At 41.5% G+C, this 23229-nt stretch overlaps 1 protein-coding gene across 1 annotated transcript in view; it reads left to right on the forward strand.

Annotated features, from left to right (window-relative positions):
• The window catches only part of LOC149437125 (uncharacterized), a gene marked incomplete at its 3' end in the record, with an annotated part of 130153 nt that overhangs the window by 1065 nt on the left and 105859 nt on the right, over positions 1-23229 (forward strand). The window contains exons 2-5 of the mRNA XM_089661097.1: positions 375-1160; positions 13097-13150; positions 13252-13332; positions 21606-21694. Of these exons, the coding sequence (XP_089517223.1) occupies positions 375-1160; positions 13097-13150; positions 13252-13332; positions 21606-21694 (1010 nt within the window). The remainder of the gene's footprint in view (positions 1-374; positions 1161-13096; positions 13151-13251; positions 13333-21605; positions 21695-23229) is intronic.

A 23229-nucleotide genomic window follows, 5' to 3' on the forward strand; every position in this document is an offset into this window, starting at 1 on the left:
TCATGTGTTCGTGGTCCAGAAACCTTCAGGGGCGTACAGATTAATTGTACATTTGAAACCCCTGAACAAAAAGTTTCGGATGGACTCAATTTTCACAGTCAGAGCCCTGCTTCCACCGGGGGGGCCTTCCTAGCCTCAATCGATTTGAAAGATGCCTATCTGCACGTACCCATTGCGTAGGCATTTCAGAAGTTTCTCAGGCTAGTGGTGCAGAGTCTAGGAGGGACGTGTCACCTACAGTTCTGGGCCTTGCCCTTCGGGCTCTCCTCCTCTCCAAGGAGCTTCACCAAGGTTATGTCCGAGGCGCTGGTTCCTCTTCGGTTGAAGGGAATTTCAGTAGTAGCCTAATTAGACGATCTTCTCTTGTTCGCAAGCTCAGAGGATCAGCTTGTGCAGGACATAGCGGTGGAAAGGGAGCCATCTGGAGAGCTTGACAAATCCAGTTCTATTGCATCCCAAAGGATGACTTATCTGGGGTTTATACTGGACTCCGCCTGTCAAAAGACTTTGCTAACCCCGGAGAAGCTCAACAAGTTGGATGGGGGGATCAGGCGGCTACTGGAAAGCCGGGGAATATCTTTGAGGCAGGCTATGTCGGTGTTAGGGCTATTAACCTCGTCCATTCCGGTGGTACAGTGGGCAGGGTTGCATCTACGTCCCCTGCAACTGTTCATTTTGAGCGTTTGGGACCGGCAACAGCGGTTATTAGATTCCTGGGTGCGGATTCCCTCCAAGGTAAAGAGATCCCTTTGGTGGTGGAGGAAGACAGCCAACGTATCTCGGGCTACTGTGGAGTTTTCCGGTGATCAGGGAGATCACGACAGACGCAAGCGCCCAGGGATGGAGGGCGCACCTGGGGGAGTTGGTGGTACAGGGCACGTGGTCTCGAGAAGAAAGAGGGGAATCCTCAAACTGGAAGGAGCTAAGGGCTGTTTGGGAAGCACTTTGCTCCTTCCAGGGTTTGATTGGGGACATCATGTCCGCGTCCTTTCGGACAATGCGACGGTAGTGGCCTATGTTAACAGACAAGGAGGGACAAGAAGCAAGTCCCTCCTGGGGTCTGACGGTGGTGCTTCTGTCATGGAGTTGAATCTCGCCTCCTTATTGGCCATCCACCTAGAAGGGAAATTGAATCAGGTGGCCGATTTTCTAAGCAAACGGCAATTGAGAGAGTCGTAGTGGGTTCTCAATGGGGAGGTTTACCAATATATAGTAAGGAAATGGGGATTCCCAGACATAGACCTATTTGCGTCGGGTCGAAACAGCAAAGTCCCCAGTTTCTTCTCAATAAACCGGTGGGATGGGGCTCGGGCGGTGGAAGCGTTAGCGCAGAAGTGGGATTTCCCCCTGTGTTACGCTTTTCCCCTGGTCGTCTTACTGTCGGCAGTGTTGAGGAAGTTCAGAATGGAGAGAACCTCTCTGATATTGGCCCCATCGAGTGTGGTTCTCAACGTTGAAAACCGTAGCTATTCGGCCACCTTGGGTGTTGCCTCTACATAAGGACTTGCTATCGCAGGGCCCGGTCCTATGTCCCAGGGTGGAGAGATGGAAACTGATGGCGTGGTTTCTGAGGAACAACTCCTGCTAGCAAAGGGTTTCTCAGCCAGGGTGGTGTCCACACTCCTAGCTAGTAGGAAGAAGGAAACCCAAGCCATGTATAGGAAGGTCTGGAGTTGTTTTAACGCATGGTGCTCCAAGGCCACAGCACATACCCATAGCCTGGTGTCCGTGTTAGAATTTTTGCAGGCGGGGGCCGATACAGGGCTAGCGATCAGCACGCTCAGAAGCCAGATATTGGCTCTAAGTGTGTTTCTGGAATCTCCTTTAGCAAAGGAGGCTTTGGTCATTAGATTTTTTAGGGCTCTGTCAAGACAGAGACCGGCTGGAAATAGACCTTTTCCGAAATGGGATTTGGAGAAGGTGCTTAAAGTATTAATTGAGCCACTGTTTGAGCCCTTAGGTTCCAGTTCCCTTAGGGTCCTCACGTTTAAAGCAGTATTCTTGGTAGCAATCACCACAGCAAGAAGGATGAGTGAGCTGGAAGCTCTGTCTATCAGAGCGCCTTATTTGCAGATTTTTTTCAGATAGGGTGGTGTTCAGGACTGACCCATCCTTTGTTCCCAAAGTAGCTTTAGATTTTCATAGGGGACAGGATATCGTTTTACCTTCATTTTGCCCTAATCCTTCGGGTGAAAGAAGAAAAATTTCACACGTTGGATGTAAGAAGGTGTGTACTCCTTTACCTGGAGAGGACGAAGGAATTTCGTATTACAGATTCATTTTTTATTTCTTTTGCTGGGGCTAGAAAAGGGCAAAAAGCCTCCAGGCGCACAGTGGCCAGATGGTTGAGACTAGCAATAGAGCAGGCTTATAGGGCCGAGGGTCTAGATGTCCCAGAGGGAATCGGGGCGCATTCTACGCGTGTCATGGCGGCCACACAAGCGGAACAGGCAGGGGCCTCCCCAGGACAGATCTGTAGGGCCGCGACTTGGTCCAGTTACGGGACGTTTGTTAGGCATTATAGACTTGACCTGGTCTCGGTGCAAGAGCAGGCCTTCGGACGTAAGGTGCTGCAAGCAGCGGGCCCGCCCTAGGGGTGAGTAGTCGCCTATCCTCTCAAGTTGCTGTCCTGAAAGACGAAGGGGAAAAATCAGTTACACTTACGGTAACGCCTTTTCCAGTAGTCTTTCAAGACAGCACCAGTCACCCACCCTCTATTGTATAATATTTATGAGAGATGTCTTATTGTATTTTTGTGTCTCATATTCTGTCTCCCCAGGTGACCGGAGGTACTATGCCAAAAACTAAAGCTGGAGGGGAGTGACTGTATTTTTATTTAGGGTGGAGGTGTTTCCTCAGGTGGAGAGGAGCTGAGGTCTCTCAAGGTGCTGTCCTTAAAGACTACTGAAAAAGGCGTTACCGTAAGTGTAACTTTGATTTTTTTTTTTTTTTTAATATATACTAATAATGGCGGTGATCAGCAACTTTTTGCAGGACTGCGGCGGGCACTCTGACACCAATATAGTGATCAGTGCTAAAAGAAAGCATTGACACTGTACTAATGGCACTGGGCAGGAATGGGTTAACATGAGGGGCAATCAAAGGGTTAACTGTGTGATGGGAGTGTTTTACTAGGGGGCGGGTGGTGTGTTCTTCACTGTATGCACACTGCTGTGGGTGGCTCTGCTCAGCCATCCAGAGCAGTGTGCCCAAACTGACAGGGAGGAAGGCTGTTGGTAAACAAAGCCCTGTTGGTGATCGCCGGTTATCACCGGGCGCCGGTGGGTAATCACCAGTTGGGACCCGGTAATTTACCTCGCTCGCGTGTGCCCCCTACCCGGAAATGCAAAGTGACATTTACTGTATATACGTGATTTTGCGCACAGGGACTGTCCTGTAGCAGTATATCTGCTATAGGGCGATCCTTAAGTGGTTAATTTCATCTTGCATAGATCGTTCTTTTAGCAGAGTGTGCTGAGCGATCAGATAACAGGCTATGTGGATAGAGCTGTATTGTTGAAAACAGAAGTGTCTTGGGCTCTGTAAAGCTCACCATACACTATACAATCTGACTGTACAATCTCCTTTGGGTCTACCATCAACTATGTAGTGCAAAGACCTGCTTGATTGGATACAGAGTTATTGGATAGATGGTGTGTCCTCCTATGATGTAGTTATGGTAAATCTAAAGGAGATTGTACAAACAGATTGTATAGTGTTTGGCCACTTTTTATACACCTAAAATTAACTAGTTATGATTTCATTGTCATTAATTGTTAATGGCACACCAAACACAGCTACAAGCACACATGTTGCCATGTCAAAAAAAATGAGTGACAAATGTAGCAAAATGCACAGGAAAAAAAAACGCGCAACCCGCATCATGCCAAAATGTCTCATCAGCTACTTTGCCATATGTAGCGCAGCCCATTGAAATCAATGAGCTGCCCTATGCGTGTCACTGGAAGAACAAGCCAAAAAAAGATGCACTCCCACTACTCTAGGTGTGAATGGGGTCTGAAAATGAAATTGGTTTGTTTACATAGAACAAGGAGGCTCCATTCAAATTTGTGTTTCTAAACGCATGGCAATCTGCACAGGAAATGCACGCTTTGCCATGTCTTTCAGAAACACGCTGCAAATGTGCATCGTGTTGTCATTGCATGTTAAAGGTACTCCAAGTGCGCTAAATGCACCAAAAGCTGCAGTAACGCATCGTGCTTTGCTTAAACAAAATATCTGGAGCTTCTCTGGGGCAATTGATGCATGTAAGGTAGCCCATTCAATTGGATGGGCTACCCTAAGCGTGAGAAGTGAAAAAACTCCAAAACACCCAACAAATGCACATGTTGGAATGTGAGTTTTCGCTGCGTGGAGATGTGAACGGGGCCTGACAGCTGAGTGTCTCTATTCACTCCCTCCTTTGAATTTGTATAAAGATGGCCATACACTATGCAATCTGATTGTACAATCTCTTTACAATTTCCTTTGGAAATAGGACACACCTGAACAATCCATGCAATATGAATCATATCAGGCAGGCCCTTGTACTACATAGTGTAGCTGATGGGAGATCTAAAGGAGATTGTACAATCAGATTGTATAGAAATGATGGTGATCCAGAGTGGTGAACACACCCTCTTCTGTGATGACACAAGGAAGTGAACGCTTCTGGGAGATGGTCTACAGGAAGTGAATGCTGAGAGATGATCTATAGGAAGTGATGGAATTTAAAAATCATTTAAAAAAACCCAATAAACTGATAAGATTTTAAACCTCCTGTGGATGAGGTAAGTGAGAGAAAAGCAAATTGGGATGGCTGGACAAGCAATGGCATTGGAATGCGCTTCTATTTATTATGAAAAGTGAAATTCTGCCCGAAAAGGTGAACTTATCCTGTAACAATGCCATCTGACTCTGCAACCAATATAAATGACATCTTATGCTCAAAGAAATATCCATGAGGTTAGAGACCCACGTGCCACATGCACAAAATTTCACCAAGTGTGAAGAGGTAGTGCTAACTGAAATAGGTGAGTTTAATTAAGTATGATAAAAAAAGAGTGCATCATGTTAGTCCCATCAAGGAAATATAATTTGGGTCAATTCACACGATATGCGTTTGACAGATGTTTTACTGCATAACGTCTGTCATTGCAGGGACACACAAGAAACAATTGTTTCCTATGTGTCCCATTCACTGCAATGCAGCCTAGCACTGTACTGCGATGAAATGCATACATGGAAGCGTCCACCTTTTGAAATGTACTACAGTACCAAGTCACTATGGTCTTACATAAGAGCCCTAAATGTGTGGGTCTTACTATAACCACCCAAACACTTGAGGCTCATATTTGAGACCATTGTGACCTGGCATTGTGGTACTTTTCAAAAGGTGGATGCTTCCTAAGTGGGACTGATAGCTCCTTAGTCTGCTAATTAATGGGAGGGGTTAATTGGTCACAGGTGATACAGGTCCTACATAACTTGCTGTAGAGCTCACTCTGAGCTTGCTGATTTTGAGCTTGCCTGTATTTTGCTTGCCAGACCTTTGAATAAGTGGAGTTAAAAAACAGGAGTTGGAAACGGGAGATTATAACAGGAGTCTACTAACCTGTAAGTGACAACTGATATTTCCTGTTAATATTGTAGCTGGGAGAATGTGTGCTAGCAGGGTTGAAGGTTTTGTGCAGTGCACAGTGTGCTGCATGTATGCAGCAATGAAGGAACAGCTCCAGGATGGATACCGCTGCTGCAGATGTGAACGGCTTGCCCTTCTGGAAACTCACATTAGAGATCTGGAGGAGCAAGTTGCAATACTGGGCAGAACCGACAACCTTGAAAGGGGTCTTCTGGTCTCTGAGCAGGTAGCTAACGGGATTGATGTGGAGGGTGGAGGGGCTAATCAGATTATCAGGTAGGAGGGAGTGGTAGGGGCTCACAGAAAAGGAAGTCTGGCCCTGGGTTTGAGCACCCAAACAGATTTGCCAAGTCGGGTGAGGATGTGGGGTTGGCAAGCTCAGGGGTGGCAGCCCTGGATGTCACTGCTATCCCTAACAGCCGGGAAAGCAGACCATCTGGGAGGGGGGTGAGGGTAGTGCAGGAAGGCCTAGACAGCTGCTGGTAGTAGGGGATTCTATAATCAGAAGGACTGATAGAATAATTTGTCGCCAGGATCGCCTCAATCAAATGGTTTGCTGTCTCCCTGGTGGCAGGGTTCGGCATGTGGTGGACCGGGTTGATAAATTACTGGGAGGGGCTGGGCATGACCCAGCTATCTTGGTTCATGTTGTAACCAATGACAGAATACATGGAAGGTGGAGGCTCCTTAAGAATCTATTTAAATAACTAGCCTGCAAGTTGAAGGGAAGGACCTCCAATGCGATATTCTCTGAATTACCTGTGCCATGCGCAACTCAGGAAAGATAGGGGGAGATTAGAGAACTCAATGCATGGCTGAAGACTTGGTGTAAGAGGGAAGGATTTGGGTTTCTAGAGCACTTGGCTGACTTTTCATTGGGGTGCAACCTATATGCTAGAGATTGTCTGCACCTAAATGGAAGGGGGTCTGCTGTGCTAGGGTAGAGGTTTATGGGAAGGCTAGAGGAGTATTTAAACTAGGATCGGGGTGGGGGGTAGAGAATTAGATTGTAACGGGGTAGACAGATCAGACAGGGGTCAGTACTTATTGGTGGGTGGAATGGGGAAAGATGGGGGGAAGGCTATGGCAGATAAGAAGGTTCCCATGTTGCAAACAACCATTGGAATTGGTACCATTTGTATGAAAATAAAAAAATATGCAAAACGTGTGAACAAGGTGTCAATGACTTTATGGTACAGTTCATAGAAGCCCCTACAAGGAATGATGCTCTGCTGGACCTGGTAATCTCAAACCATGCAAAGCTTATTACAAATGTCCATAGAAAAAGAACATCTGGGTAGCAGTGACCATAACATGATTTCCTTTATTGTTGGCTGTGAACAGCTAGCACATACAGGAAAAATAAAAAACGCTCAATTTCAAGAGAGCTAATTTTCCAAGGCTGAGAGTTGCTCTCCAAGACTTAGACTGGGAGGGAATATTGGCATCGATGAACACAACACAGAAATGGGAGTTCTTCAAAATGTCCATATGTGAACACTGCAAAATATATTCCTATGGGCAACAAGTTTAAAAAGCTAAAAATCAAACCTATGTGGCTTACGGCCAAAGTAAAAAAAAAGCTATAGATAATAAGAAAAGAGGTTTTTTTTTTAAATCTAAAAATGAAGGAATGCTATCATTGTTTAAACATTACAAAGAATATAACAGAATATGCAAAAAGCAAATAAAGGTTGCAAAAATTGAAAATGAACGACAGATTGCAAAAGATAGCAGGATCAGCCCCGCAAAAATTCTTCAAATATATTAATAGTAAAAAGGTTCGGTCCAAGCATGTAGGCCGTTTACAAAATAATCTAGAGTGGGTGACTGGGTACAAAGATAAGGCAAATTTTATTTAATACCTTCTTCAGCTCTGTGTATACAAAGGAGCATAGGGGAGTTCTTGTCCATAATGGGCATGGTATTGACACAGCTCCAGATGATTCACATTGGTTCACAATTGATATGATCCAGAAGTATATAGACAGTATAAAGGTGAATAAAGCACCTGGACCGGATGGCATACACCCACGTGTCCTTAAAGAATTGAGCTCTGTCATTTCAAAGCCATTGTTTCTAATTTTTAGTGACTCTAATGATTGGCATAGTACCACTGGATTGGCGTTAGGCCAATGTGGTGCCTATATTTAAAAAGGGGTCAAAATCTTTACCAAGTAATCATAGACCTGTTAGTTTAACTTCTATAGTTGGGAAGATACTGGAGAGTTTAATAAAAAACAACATAGATGAGTTCTTGCTGGAACAAAATATTTTAAGCAACAGGCAGCATGGACTCATGAAAGATAGAAGTTGTCAAACAAATCTGATTTCTTTTTATGAGAAGGTGAGCAAAACCTTGGACAGAGGGGTGGCGTTGGACATGGTATACTTGGATTTTGCAAAAGCGTTTGACACTGTTCCTCACACACAGCTTATGTGTAAAGTAAAATCTACAGGCTTGGAAAAATCTGTATGTAAATGGATAGAAAACTGGCTAAAATATCGTATTAAAAGAATACTGGTTAATAATTCATACTTTGAATGGTCTAGGGTCGTCAGTGGTGTACCCCAAGGTTCAGTGTTGTGACCCTTACTTTTAATATATTTCTAAACGATATCGGGTCTGGGATTAAAAATCCCATTTCAGTCTTTGCAGATGACACCAAGCTGTGCAGTGGAATAACGTCATTACAGGATGTCTTCAATTTACAAGCCGATCTCAATGCTCTGTTTAATTGGGCAAGTATGTGGCAAATGAGGTTTAATATTGACAAATGTAAGGTTATTCATTTGGGTGCTAAGAATATGCATGCATCATACATACTAGGGGGAGTACAACTGGGGGAATCAATGGTGGAGAAGGATCTGGGAGTTCTGGTAGATCACAAGCTTAATAATGGCATGCAATGCCAAGCTGCGGTTTCTAAAGCAAGCTTAATCCTCTCTTGTATTAAAAGAAGTATAGACTCCAAAGAGAGAGCTATCCTATTACCCCTGTACAAATCATTAGTAAGACCATCTGGAATATGCAGTTCAGTTTTGGGCACCAATTCACAAAAAGAACATTGGGGAACTTGAGAGAGTTCAGAGAAGGGCAACCAAACTGATACAAGGCATGGAGGAGATCAGCTATGAGGAAAGATTAGAGGAACTGAATTTATTCTCTCTTGAGAAGAGGAGATTAAGGGATATGATCAACATGTAAATACATCAGTGGTTCAAATAGTGAACTCGGTGTAGAGCTATTCACCCTGAGGTCATCGCAGAGGACAAGGGGGCACCTTTTACGTCTGGAAGAAAAGAAATTTAATCTCCAAACACGGAAAGCTTTCTCCACAGTGAGAGCTGTGAAAATGTGGAATAGACTCTCTCAAGAGTTGGTTCTGACTAGCTCAGTGGATTGCTTCAAAAAAGGGCCTGAATGCTTTCTTAGATACACAGAATATAACTGGATACTAACATTTATAGGTAAAGTTGATCCAGGGAATATCCGATTGTCTCTTGGGGGATCAGGAAGAAATTTTTTTTCCCAGCAGGAGCAAATTGGATCATGCTTTGCTGGGTTTTTTCCTTCCTCTGGATCAACTGTGGATATAGGATTATAACTTTTTTTTTGTTTTTTTTGTTTATATGGTTGAACTGGATGGACTTTTGTCTTTTTTCAGCTAGACTAACTGTGTAACTATATGTAACTTACCAACTGAGCACTGAAACAATTTAGGAGACTTGTACACCTACCTGTATATAGAAGTTTATAAGTATGCAACATATGGCTTCAGCGATCCATGGGTGGTTCATATTTGGTCTGATGAAGCCCCTGTGATTTTAGGGTCAAGCAAGCAGTGGTCTAATGTCCTTATGGTTTTAGGTGGTGGCTGTCCCTGTACTGTCGTGTGGGGTTTTTTTTCCCCCTAACAGCATGTCGTTTGTCCTACACTGTATATACCCCTGAGGAAAAACAAGACACGCATTGGTGTTTCTGTATCAAACTTTCTGATGTAATTGTTTTATGAGCTATGTACTGTTGAGAGGAGGTGTAGACAAAATTGTATAACTTATGCTGAGATGTATATCTGTACACATAAGAAAACTGACACATTTCTTTCCTTTTAATTATTTTATTAATGGTATTAACAAAGATTATGGTAAATTTTATGATATAAACCTCATTAATTGCTGTTAAAATCCCAATACCAAGAGGGGTCTTTCTGTGTGGATATACAATTTTTGGGATGTTGGCAATTTTCTGGGCCTTCCAACATACCTATTTTTCTCATCTGCCATATACAATGCATACAGAGAGTATTCACAGCGCTTAACTTTTGCCGCATTTTGTTATGTTATAGCCTTATTCCAAAATGGATTAAATTCATTTTTTTCCTCAACATTCTACAAACAATACCCCATAATGACAAAGATAATGACAAAGATTTTGAAATCTTTGCAATCTATTAAAAATAAAAAATAAAGCCACATGTACATAATTATTTACAGCCTTTGCCTTGATACTCAAAATTGAGCTTTGTTGCATCCTGTTCCCACTGATCATCCTTGAGATGTTTCCACAACTTGATTGGAGTCCACCTGTGGGAAATTAAGTTGATTGGATATGATTAGGAAAGGCATAAACCTGTCTACATAAGGTCCCACAGTTAACAGTGCATGTCAGAGCAAGCCATGAAGTCCAAGGAATTGTCTTTAGACCTCCGAGACAGGATTGTATCAAGGCACAGATTTGGGGAAGGGTACAGAAAAATTTCTGCAGCATTGAAGGTCCCAGTGAGCACAGTGGCTAATGGAAGTATTTTGGAACCACCAGGAATCTGACTAGAGCGGGCCGCCCGGCCAAAATGAGCGATCAAGGGAGAAGGGCCTTAGCCAGGGAGGCAGCCAAGCACCCGATAGTCACTTTGGAAGAGCTCCAGAGTTTCTCTGTGGAGAGAGGATAACCTTGCAGAAGAACAACCATCTCTGCAGCACTCCACCAATCATGCCTGTATGGTAGAGTGGCCAGATGGAAGCCACTCCTCAGTAAAAGGAAAATGGCAGCCCGCCTGGAGTTTGCCAAAAGGCACCTGAGGGACCCTCAGACCATGAGAAACAAAACTCTCTGGTCTGATGAAACAAAGATTGAACTCTTTGGCCTGAATGCCAAGCGTCATGTCTGGAGGAAACCAGGCATTGCTCACCACCTGGCCAATACCATTCCTACAGTGAAGCATGGTGATGGCAGCATCATGCTGTGGGGATGTTTTTCAGTGGCAGGAACTGGGAGACTTGTCAGGATCGAAGGAATGATTAATGCAGCAATGTACAGAGACATCCTTGATGAAAACCTGTTCCAGAGCACTGTGGACCTTAGACTGGGGCGACGGTTCATCTTTCAACAGGACAACAACCTTAAGCACACAGCCCACATAACAAAGGAGTGGCTACTGGCCAACTCTCTGAATGTCCTGGAGTGGCCCAGCCAGAGCCCAGACTTGAACCCAACTGAACATCTCTGGAGAGATCTGAAAATGGCTGTGCACCGATGCTCCCCATCCAACCTGATGAAGCTTGAGAGGTACTGCAAAGAAGAATGGGAGAAATTGCCCAAAAATAGGTGCGGCAAGCTTGTAGCATCATACTCAAAACGATTTGAGGCTGTAATTGGTGCGAAAGGTACTTCAACAAAGTATTGCGCAAAGGCTGTGAATACTTATCTACATTCTGTTTTTTTATTTTTTTTATTTTTAATAAATTGCTAAGATTTCAAAACGAACTTCTTTCACGTTACCATTATGGGGTATTGTTTGTAGAATATGGAGGAAAAAATGAATTTAATCCATTTTGGAATAAGGCTGTAATATAACAAAATGTGGCAAAAGTTAAGCGCTGTGAATACTTTCTGGATGCACTGTAGCTCCCTACTCCTCTATTTTAACTAGGTCTTCTTGTAAAGTTGTTATAACCTGTTGTGGCGTTATTGCCCTATTTAGCTATGTATCATTTGCAAGCACTGAAATGTAACTATTTATTATAACCTCTTCATTGTTTATGAACAAGTTAAACAGAACTGGTCCTAGGACAGAGCCCTGGGGTACCCCACTTACAACTCTAGACCATTCAAAAAATATGCCATTAATCATCATCCTAATGCAACCTGTTTTCTATCAAGGGGCATACCATATTATCTATGCCAAAATACCTTAAAGTGAAATTAAACATTAGGGGTCAGAAAAAACTCCCTGTTCATCAAGGCTATAGCAAAACACGCTATAATGTAAATGTGACTAGTATAAGTCTAACAATCGTAGAAAATCATGGATAGCACACGCAGGCTAGCACAGAAATTGGCAGTGTTAGGTTGTGCTTGCACTTTTCCACCTTTAATACAAGGGAATATCTGCTTAAAAGTTGCAACATCAAATGGTTAACAAGCTTGTCAAAGAAATAATAATAAGTGCCGTCTGGAACTGCACCTAGGATTCCCACAGCTAGAAATCACAACTGAGTGTGCTCCTGGTAACAGTCAGCTGGGAGTAGGCAGGAAGGTGGATTGAGGAGAGCACTCTGCATACTCCGGAGTCCGAGTCTTGGATCTCTAGTGTATGACTTCTGTTACTTATGCTTACATTGACATTAGCATAATACCATACCCAGGTGTGACCAGGAGATGTCTTTCAGGTGACACACTCATCCTTATGTGGGTGGTCATGTGGGAGAGTTTGGTTCGCAGCCAAAGAAGGTCATCAAAGGTGTCAACAAACATCTGTGTAACATTTAAAAAAAAAAAAGTATATTTTTGCAGCTCACCAAGAACGCTTTTGACGTATCCTGAAGAAAATTGCAGAGACAGCGTGGTTTGTGTCCAGTATTGATGACTGGATCTTGATTCTTCTTATTGTCTGACTTCTCACCCTCGTGAACTAAATCGGCAGAATTGCTTCATGAATCTAATTGATAATGGAATTTGCTGATTGCAAAAAACAAACAAACAAACAAAAAAAAAAAAAACAGCTAGCTTTGTGAAAAAGACACCAAAAAATTAAATAATGTTTGCAATACATTGTGGGCATTTGGGAGTGAAAAATGAAGGGGATTGTATTAAAAATTATTGGTTGTAAACGCATGTGCAATGCATGGTTTTTAATGCTTTTTTTATGCCACTTTTTCTTGCCAGCAGTTCTGACATTCATATGGGCTTTCTCAGATGCCCAGTATGCTTGAGGCCTAATTATTGTAACAGAAAATCTTATATGTAAAAATACATCTGCATCTCACCGCTTGCTTCTATGGTCTGTATTGAATGCTCCTTATGATATTTTACAAAGCACACTTTTTTTTCTGACCTTGAATGTTCTGTTTGCTTTCATAAGTTAATTTACAGTATATCCTCCTCAGCAGTCACTGACATTCCCAAGTCCAACTTCAATGGATAGATGACATTTAATATTTTGTTTCTAACAGCTTGGACCTAATGAAGGAGCCTGTTGCCACAAGATGTGATCATATATTTTGCAGGTAATCTTCTGCAGGTCTCATTGGCAATATCTACTTACCTCAAGAAAACATTGTTACCATTAATACAAACTTTTTGTTAAAACGCTTTATTCTTTGCACAGGTTTTGCATGTTGCAACTTCTTAGTAGAAAAAAGAAAGGCCGAGCCCAGTGCCCCATGTGCAAGAAGGAGGTCACTAAAAGGTATTTAACCTCAAACTATAATTTCCTTCTTTATCACTATTAGATTGTAAGCTTTTATGAGCAGGGTGCTCTTAATCCTCTTGTTTTTTATTCTGTTGTATCTGTTTCCCTTTATATTGTAAACTGCTGTGCAAACTGTTGGCGCCATATACATTTGTATAATAATAATTTAGATTAAATGATTACATATAGACATATGCTGTGTACTGCGGTCCTAACTCTATAGTTGTGAGAATCTCCAAGTCAAATTAAAGTGTTACTAAACCCACAACAATAAAATCAGTCTGTATATGCAGTAAAGCATGCTTGTTATATTCACTGCGGAACCTAAGGGGTTAATCTTCTGCATTGTGTAAAAAGGCTGTTTGATCCTGACTTCTCTGATCCTCCCCTTCTTCCAGTGTCCCCCTCTTATCTCCTGATAAGACATTGTGTGGAGACACTCTGCACATGTTCAGTTTGGTGTGTATTGCTAGAGAGGTGTGTTTTTTTTTTTTTTTTTTTTTTTTTTTTTTCCCCTGGTAGAATGTACAGTGGGTCAAAAAAGTATTTAGTCAGCCACCAATTGTGCAAGTTCTCCCACTTAAAAAGATGAGAGAGGCCTGTAATTGGCATCATAGGTAGACCTCAACTATAAGAGACAAAATGAGAAAAAAAATCCAGACAATCACATTGGCTGATTTGGAAAGAATTTATTTGCAAATTATGGTGGAAAATAAGTATTTGGTCACCTACAAACAAGCAAGATTTCTGGCTCTCACAGACCTGTACCTTCTTCTTTAAGTGGCTCCTCTGTCCTGCACTCCTTACCTGTATCAATGGCACCTGTTTGAACTTGTTATCAGTATAAAAGACACCTGTCCACAACCTCAAACAGTCACACTCCAAACTCCACTATGGTGAAGACCAAAGAGCTGTCGAAGGACACCAGAAACAAAATTGTAGACCTGCACCAGGCTGGGAAGACTGAATCTGCAATAGGCAAGCAGCTTGGGAGCAATAATTAGAAAATGGAAGACATACAAGACCACTGATAATCTCCCTCGATCTGGGGCTCCACACAAGATCTCACCCCGTGGGGTCAAAATGATCACAACAACGGTGAGCAAAAATCCCAGGACCACACGGGGGGACCTAGTGATTAACCTGCAGAGAGCTGGGACCAACGCAACAAAGGCTACCATCAGTAACCCACTACGGCGCCTGGGACTCAGATCCTGCAGTGCCAGACGCGTCCCCCTGCTTAAGCCAGTACATGTCCAGGCCCGTCTGAAGTTTGCTAGAGAGCATTTGGATGATCCAGAAGAGGATTGGGAGAATGTCATATGGTCAGATGAAACCAAAATAGAACGGTTTGGTAGAAACACAACTCGTTGTGTTTGGAGGAGAGAGAATGCTGAGTTGCATCCAAAGAACACCATACCTACTGTGAAGCATGGGGGTGGCAACATCATGCTATGGGGCTGTTTCTCCGCAAAGGGACCAGGAGGACTGATCCATGTACAGGACAGAATGAATGGGGTCATGAATCGTGATATTTTGAGTGCAAACCTCCTTCCATCAGCAAGGGCATTGAAGATGAAACGTGGCTGGGTCTTCCAACATGACAATGATCCCAAACATACCGCCCGGTCATTGTCCTAGTGGCTTCGTAAGAAGCATTTCAAGGTCCTGGAGTGGCCTAGCCAGTCTCCAGATCTCAACCCCATAGAAAACCTTTGGAGGGAGTTGAACGTCCGTGTTGCCCAGCGACAGCCCCAAAATATCACTGCTCTAGAGGAGATCTGCTTGGAGGAATGGGCCAACATACCAGCAACAGTGTGTGCCAACCTTGTGAAGACTTACAGGAAACATTTGACCTCTGTCATTGCCAACAAAGGATATATAACATAGTATTGAGATGAACTTTTGATATTGACCAAATACTTATTTTCCACCATAATTTGCAAATAAATTCTTTCCAAATCAGCCAATGTGATTGTCTGTATTTTTTTTCTCATTTTGTCTCTCATAGTTGAGGTCTACCTATGATGCCAATTACAGGCCTCTCTCATCTTTTTAAGTGGGAGAACTTGCACAATTGGTGGCTGACTAAATACTTTTTTGCTTCACTGTATGTGGTCAGCACAGGGCCAATCAACATTGGCCCAGACCAGGGGTCAAGGGTTCTACATCCACCTACAGCAGAAAGAAAACACCTCCTATAAGCTTTAACATGTGCTCTGCTGGACATTGATAGAAGTCACAAGACTGCTCTAACTGCTGATGAGAAAAGGTATTTAGCAGTTTATATTTACTAAAATAATTGCATTTCCATGTTGTGTGTACTGTGGAAGACCAGACATAGCGAATGCAGGGTCCTGGGTTTAGTAACACTTTAAGGGCAGCTAGCTGTCAGACCCGGCTGTCATTGACAGCTCCTGTCCGTACTAGCAATATGGAACCAGTCAAAGAGGTTCCCATTCATGCGATCACTATGTCATTTATACCAGTGATCATATACAAGCCGAAAGTTCAGTCCTAAAAAATTAGCTTTCAGCCTGCCTGTACCATTGCCTTTAAAATGTTAGTTGCCTATATTTTAATAATGTAGTTGAAAATACAATTACATTTATAAAACTATATTCATATAATATTTCTTTACATGTCAGTTTTGGTAGTTTGTAATTGTATGGTAAAAAAATAAGCTAGGAATGTAAAACGGTGTACCAACTAAGAGCCTTAGGCCTCATTCACACTTTTTTAAATCAAAAACCACCTCCAAAAATACAACTAAAACTCCCCCACAACACAATCAACACCCTCCCCTGAAGGTGTACAAAATAATGTATGTGAAAGTGTTATCCAAAGAAACAGAAAATCAAACAACAGTGAAGTCCAATCATCAATTAGTCCATCATCTATTAACCCTAACTTCCCTATTTCTTCACAGTGAAAAATAATTCAGGCTGTAGAATATAATCAAATCAATTCTTCCAGCGATATCCCCGATGTATATACCTCAAAAAAAGAAAATATCATATAGTGCATTACCTTTTTATAAACATGAATAAGTCGATGACGAAACGCATCAAGGGAAGTGACGTCAAGACGCACACCGGAACCGGAAGTTGACTGGCGGCCATTTTGGAGAAGGGAAACGATCGCAGTGTGATTACTTGGACGTTTTCCTGGATGGCTGTGAGGTTTCCTTCACTTTAACTAAGCAATTTTAAAGGCTATTTGATGTGAGCAGTTTTAATAAAGGTCATATTATAATGTGATTGGCGGTATTACATTATTATTGTCCCTCATGTTTTGTCTCTGGATGGAGTGAAGTGCTTGGAGATACTTGGAGTACTGTGACTGAGGAATCCAGGGAGTATCGTGGAGATCATTTATGCTTGGGGAAGAACTGCAGGAGAGCTATCCTGTTCAGCTTTTGGATTATTATAGGCATGCTTTATTGGGATTGTTGGTAAGGGTATCCTTACTATAAATAGAAGTGCACACCAGTTTGCATTTTTTTGTGTGGCACTGAAGAGTGATTCACATACACAGTGTTTTCACAGATTATTTCACGGTTTTTCACATTTTTTCACTATTTTTCACAAATATTCACTGCATAAATTGCATGGTGTATATATTGAAATAATATTTATGTTTATAAAAGGTAATGCACTATATGATATTTTCTTTTTTTGAGGTATATACATCAGGGATATCGCTGGAAGAATTGATTTGATTATATTCTACAGCCTGAATTATTTTTCACTGTGAAGAAATAGGGAAGTTAGGGTTAATAGATGATGGACTAATTTATGATTGGATTTCACTGTTTGATTTTCTGTTTCTTTGGATAACACTTTCACATATATTACTCATTCACACTTTACTTTACTTGTTTGTTGCGTTAACAAACACTGATGAACACACACTGTATCATACGCTATCGTGTGTTGTGTTAAGGCTACCCATTGATTTTTAATGGGTTGCCAATGCCCCAGAACAGACGAGCTGTATTTGTTTCCAACGTAGAGCACCACAACACCTGGTAGTGTTACTGCATGAGATGGTGCACTGGAATGCATGTGCCTCAGAGATGTATTGCCTTAGTGTATTGATGTGATTTTTAACCACTTCAATACATGGCACTTTTACCCCTTCCTGCCCAGGCCAATTTTCAGCTTTCAGCCCTATCTCATATTGAAATACAGTTGCGCGGTCATGAAACACTGTACCCATATGTAATTTTTCTCATTTCTTTCCACACAAATAGAACTTTCTTTTGGTGGTATTTAATCACTACTTGGGTTTTTATTTTTTGCTAACTAAACAAAAAAAAGACTGAAATTTTTTTTGGGGAAAAAAAACACTTTTTCTTTCTGATTATAAAATTTTGCAAATAAATAACTCCATAAATTTAAGTCAAAATGTATTCTGCTACATTTCCTTGGTGAAAATAACCCAAATCAGTGTATATTATTTAGTTTGTACGAAAGGTATAGAGTTCACAAACTATGGTATATATCTGAAAATCTATCAATCCTGATGTACTGATAATCTAATTTTTTGAGGCCCGAAAACTTCAGGAGAGTACAAATACCCCATCCAAATGACCCCTTTTTGTAAAATAGTCTAAGGTATTTAGTAAGAGGCATTGCAGGTTTTTTTTTTTTAAGTTTATTTTTTGTCACAATGTTTTGGAAGATGAAGAAATAAATTAAAAAAATAATTTTTTATTTTTTTTCAACATATTGTCACCAGTCCAATACATGTTATCATATAACTGGCGTGGCAATGAACAGGGACATTGACTGGTAACAGTATGTAAAAAATGTAAAACTTTTTAATAATTTTTTTTTATTACAATTTTTTTTCTATTTTTACGATTTTTTTTTTTTAACACATTGTGAAAAGGTCCTAGACCATAGTAACACCATAGTCCATATTAACACTGTTACTCTGGGGAAGTGTTCAGGATTTTATTTTTTTTTACACATTATGATTGTTTATTAATGTGTTTCATTGATATAAGAAACCATTTTTATTGCATGAAACTGATTCATTCAGTGTCTTTTGTTGTGATTAGCTGTGATTGGCTAAAGTTAATCACATGGTACAGATGGGCTATGATTCTGTACGATGTGATCGCTGTGACCAATCACAGCTAACAACACAATTGCATACAATGGATGGCCCGAAAGGAAGCCATCCATTGTTTACAATTGTCATGTGATATGCTGTGATTGGTCACAGCAGTCACGTGACACTGCCAGCGGGCTAGCGTAGTGATCAGCCATCAGCTGTGTCCTGTGGACACAGTCGGTGACAGATTGCAATGCTACGTGCAAGGAGGAATTTCCCGCTCGGCTGTCGATCTGCTACAGACCGGGCAGGAACATGTAATATAAATGGCACTGCAATGTGTTAACCAATAACCATATAATCAGTAACCAGTAATGTGTGTTAACGTGTGTGACGATCGCGGCGTCAGACCCCAGCCCTTCTCACAAAACTTGTGACCGAAGGACTAGCCAGTCTAAAACCGCGCTGTCACGTGCGTAACAATGCCACGCCTACCTGCACCCTGCACAAAGATTTTCCAGCTAAATGGACCACAATCTGTGTGCCTGCAGCCTGAGAGCGTTTATTACTGGGTCAGGTTAATTACGCAATTAACCCTTCACACCTTCACACTGCCACCACCTCCTTTTTGTACAGAGAAAGAGGAAACTCTGCAATAACACTATGATGTTTGAATAATCGTTTGTATACAAGATGTCACCGCAGACAGACGTATGCAGACATTTAAAACACACAGTAGAGCTCTTCAGAGACAGGGGTTCTTAGTTTGCATTACAGAGCTTTAGAAACAGTTCAATGCTTTCAGAAAGTAAGATTTATTACTAAAAGGTCAAAGGGTGCGACAAAATATTTACAGAAAAAGATGAAGCCTATATATATATATATATATATATATATATATATATATATATAGGCTTCATCTTTTTCTGTAAATATTTTATATACACAGAGAACAATAGCACAGCAAAGAGATAACAGAAATTTAGAGAGGTAAAGTACTTGCCAAATGTCCTGGTTTAAGCAGATCAAGTTTCCTGAGCCAAAAGGGTGCCTTATCTCCCAAAGTTAGTTCCGATGTTAAAAGGGAGAATCTTCAACTTAGTTCAAATTCGCTTAGCTCCAAGCATAACAGCCTGTTTCTAGGAACTCAGCAGGGTGTCTCCTTTAAAGCAGAGAACCAATCGCCTCATTTTGGGAGGGGTGTTGTAGACAGGGAGCTCAGGCTATGACCAAATCCCTCACAAATTATACTATGGTCAATAACTTTTCCTAGGTACATGTAACATTCTATCCACGGGTAGATTCATACGCTGAATCATCTGCTGAACATCTAGATATGAAATATGACATACCTGCTGGGATGGTTAAGGAGATATCATTTTCTGCTCTCCTGTTTGTGTCAGCTAGGGGGTGTAATATATCAGACGACTTGTATTAAAGTGACCAGTCTGAATATATGCCTGGTTTTTATGTAAGTCTTTCATATTCCCAGATGGATCTTGAATGTGATCTCTGGTTTACGGTTTATCTGGAATGTCTTTGAAGCTCAGTGAGGGCTTGGTTTATGGCTTTACGATCTCTTTCCAAGCAAGAGTCTCGCAGACATACGGGGGCCAGGCTAATTGGGGTTTATAGCCATGAGCTCTCCCGCTGTGCCTTGATGCCTTTTTGAACTCCGCATCCAGGGACCACATGTCACTCAACAGAGAGGGAGGGGGAATGAGGGAAGCTGATTTGGGAGTAGAAAATGATAGAAGATGGAGGCCTTTGCCAAAATGGAGGTTTGCATCCATCTCTGTGTGCACGATTGCTACAACGTGCAGCACATTGGAGAAGTTTAAATGAGTCTTTATATGTCCTTTTAATATAATATTATAAACATTTAGCTAAGTTATACACTGCATATTATTACTGCAAATTTGGCGTGCACATCTAGGGTTCATTATCACTGATGATAAAGAGTATAAGAGCTAGCTATTTAGCACTTGGGAAATCCACCCAGATGCTAATGAATGCATGTCCCCTTTCCTCTCTGTGCATAAGTATATGAGGAATTAACGATAAAAGCTGGTTGTAAAGTGTTCATGTTCACTGACACCTATTACATGGGTGATAAAAATCACAGCAAATACCTCAGTCACGTCATGACAGACTAGAATTTCTAAAGTTATCTTAGTATTTTTACTCATTAGCTCTTCATGTTTCGAAGGTGATTTGAAAAGATAGTAATTAGAAATTAGATGAGAATGATAGTCGGCTAATTCTACTATTTTGGTAATTGCATCCACCATATTTCTCTCAACATAAGTTTCAATAAATAGTAGCAAATGTAAGTTGTTCAATGTAATTGGTCAAGTTTCATCTTTTTTTTTCCACTGGGAAACAATGTTTTACGGTCACTGTTTCTAATTAAATTTGTATTTTATTAATAACGCCTATGAATGGATTTATTTATTGAAGCAAAGAATGATTGTGAATTATGATGTCCCAAGTACAGGAAACCAAAATAAATAGAAATCAATGTATGGATAATCTGACTTTAAAAAATTATACCCATTTGTTTGCTCTAGTGTTTGTGTTAATCCTTTTTAAAGATTATCTGTGGATAAAATGTAAAATCATACATTAATTTCAACATTTTATTTCAATTATTTCCAGCCTTTTCCTATTAATCTGAATGATCTTGAAGTTTGTAAACTTTGTGAACACCTCCACACATTTTACTGCCTTGAATTCTGTGACACATAGTCACTATGCTCTGTGAGTAGGCACTGCTGTGTAACATATTTCACAGAGTCTGCCTTCTGAACTACAGAGGAGCTGAGAGGAGGAGTTTCAGGAGGCAGAGTCGGTACACGAATCACAGCTTGCAGGCAGAACGGTACTATGGGATATGTAGTCCTTAGAAATGGAAAGCAAACAGCAGAACAGAAACTGCAAAGCAATCCATGGAATTTGTGGAAAGAGATGACCAGCAGACAGGCAGAACTCACAACATGAAAGGAGATTTTTCATATAAGTTTATATTGGATTCTCAAAACTATTGTTTGCATTGCTATTACAGTGCTGATGTTTTAAGAGAGAGTACATGCTATCTCCACAGATCTCCTCTAACACACTCACCCTTTGTATATTCTGTTTTTAGCTTGTTTTAAATTGTTGTGGCTTTAACTCCTCTTCTCAACTTTGTTCACGTTATTTTGTAGAAGTCTACAGGAAAGCCCCAGGTTCAAACTGCTGATTGATGGCTTGATGAAGATTATCAATGCTTTTGAACTAGATTCTGGATACAAATGTATGTATTGGCTTTGTTTGTATAACATGTTCTGATTACTTTTGTTGTAACAGTAGCACGCTGAGAAATAGTGCTGCAAATAATTGCTGGTGCATGCACCTTTGCAAAGATATCACTGCTTCATGACAAAGCGCAAGGGCCCCACTCTACAGCATGCTGACAGGGGACAGGTTCTACTTAGGCCAAGTAGATTGTTCCTATCCATATAAACAATGAATAATTTGTTTCCTTCGCCTGAGTGTGTCATATACTTAAACCAGGGATGCTCATCTTGTGGTTTAAAATGCATGCCCGGGGTCGGCAACCCATTGATCGAGATCTGGGCTTGCCAAACCGACATCTCAGAGTATCAGAGTGTATCAAGCTGGCAGCGGGGGAAGCAGGCAGAGGGAGCAGGAGCCACATAAGCTGATGCTTCCTTTTGTAGCACTGGCTCCTGCCCCAGGTAGAATGATACCAAGTGCACTTCACCTTGGACCTTTCTAGCAACCTGAAGAACGATGCCAGCAGACGTTGGAAGAGGAATAGAAGGTCAGTGTGTTAAACATCACATACACTGCACATTTGCAGTGGGTGTATTAGCTCCAATAAAAGGGTTAACAACTATTCACACTGATCCGTGGCTTGCAGCATAGTGCAGCTGTGGGTTTGCTGCATTGAGCCATAGACTTCTTTTATATCCTGTGGGTTTGGTGTGCTTTTTGAAAGTGCACCACACCTGCAAGATATAATAAAAGTCTATGGCAAAGCTTGGCTAACCCACAGGAAAGCTGTAGGTGCACCTGCGCTGCTGGTAAACCATAGCGCAGCAGTGTGAAAGCTGCCTTATAGGAGGCTTAGGACAGTAAGGACTCATTTACATTTTCAGTTTGGGGGTGTAAAACCCCATAGTTGATACGTGTTTTTACCACCCCACTCAACTACTGGTGTAGCATCTGAGGGGCCTCCCAGTCACACTCTGTTTTACTCTTGAGCAGGGGGGGGCAGCATATACAGGAACTGTTCCCTCTATTTTACTCCTGCAACCACTGAAAGCTGGCTTCTCCTCCTCTCCCTTTACCAGCATTTAGCGGCTGCAGGAGGAAAATGTTCATTATGCTATTCAAAATAAAAAAATTTAAATTCTGAACCATTTAATTTCATTGTGGCCCGTTACCAGTTACCAAATCACTTAAGTGGCCCTCGCTCTTCAAAAGCTTGAGCACCCCTGACTTAAACTGATATCCAGCTTTACCATCACTTTAAATAGTTTGTTAGGACAAAGGTGACTTGAGCAAACTATTTCCTTTAAAAGATGAGCACACTGACTGTGCTGTATAAACTGTATGTAGCTTCAGCTACGTACAGCTTACAGCACTGTGTTCCAGATGTGAGGTGAGACCTTCCTGTCTTACACCCGAAACAAAATAGTCAGACTGAGCAGCCCTCAGCCATTCATAGGCAGCTTGCATGTCTAATAGTAAATGCAAAGCTTTCTTTGATTGGCTGAGACTGAGAGGTGGGCAGATGATGTCACAATCTTCTTTTCAGCCATT

The sequence above is a fragment of the Staurois parvus genome, unplaced genomic scaffold (genome assembly GCF_062004578.1).
Source record: "Staurois parvus isolate SC_StPar_1 unplaced genomic scaffold, SC_StPar_1.0 ptg001309l, whole genome shotgun sequence".
Classification (NCBI taxonomy): domain Eukaryota; kingdom Metazoa; phylum Chordata; class Amphibia; order Anura; family Ranidae; genus Staurois; species Staurois parvus.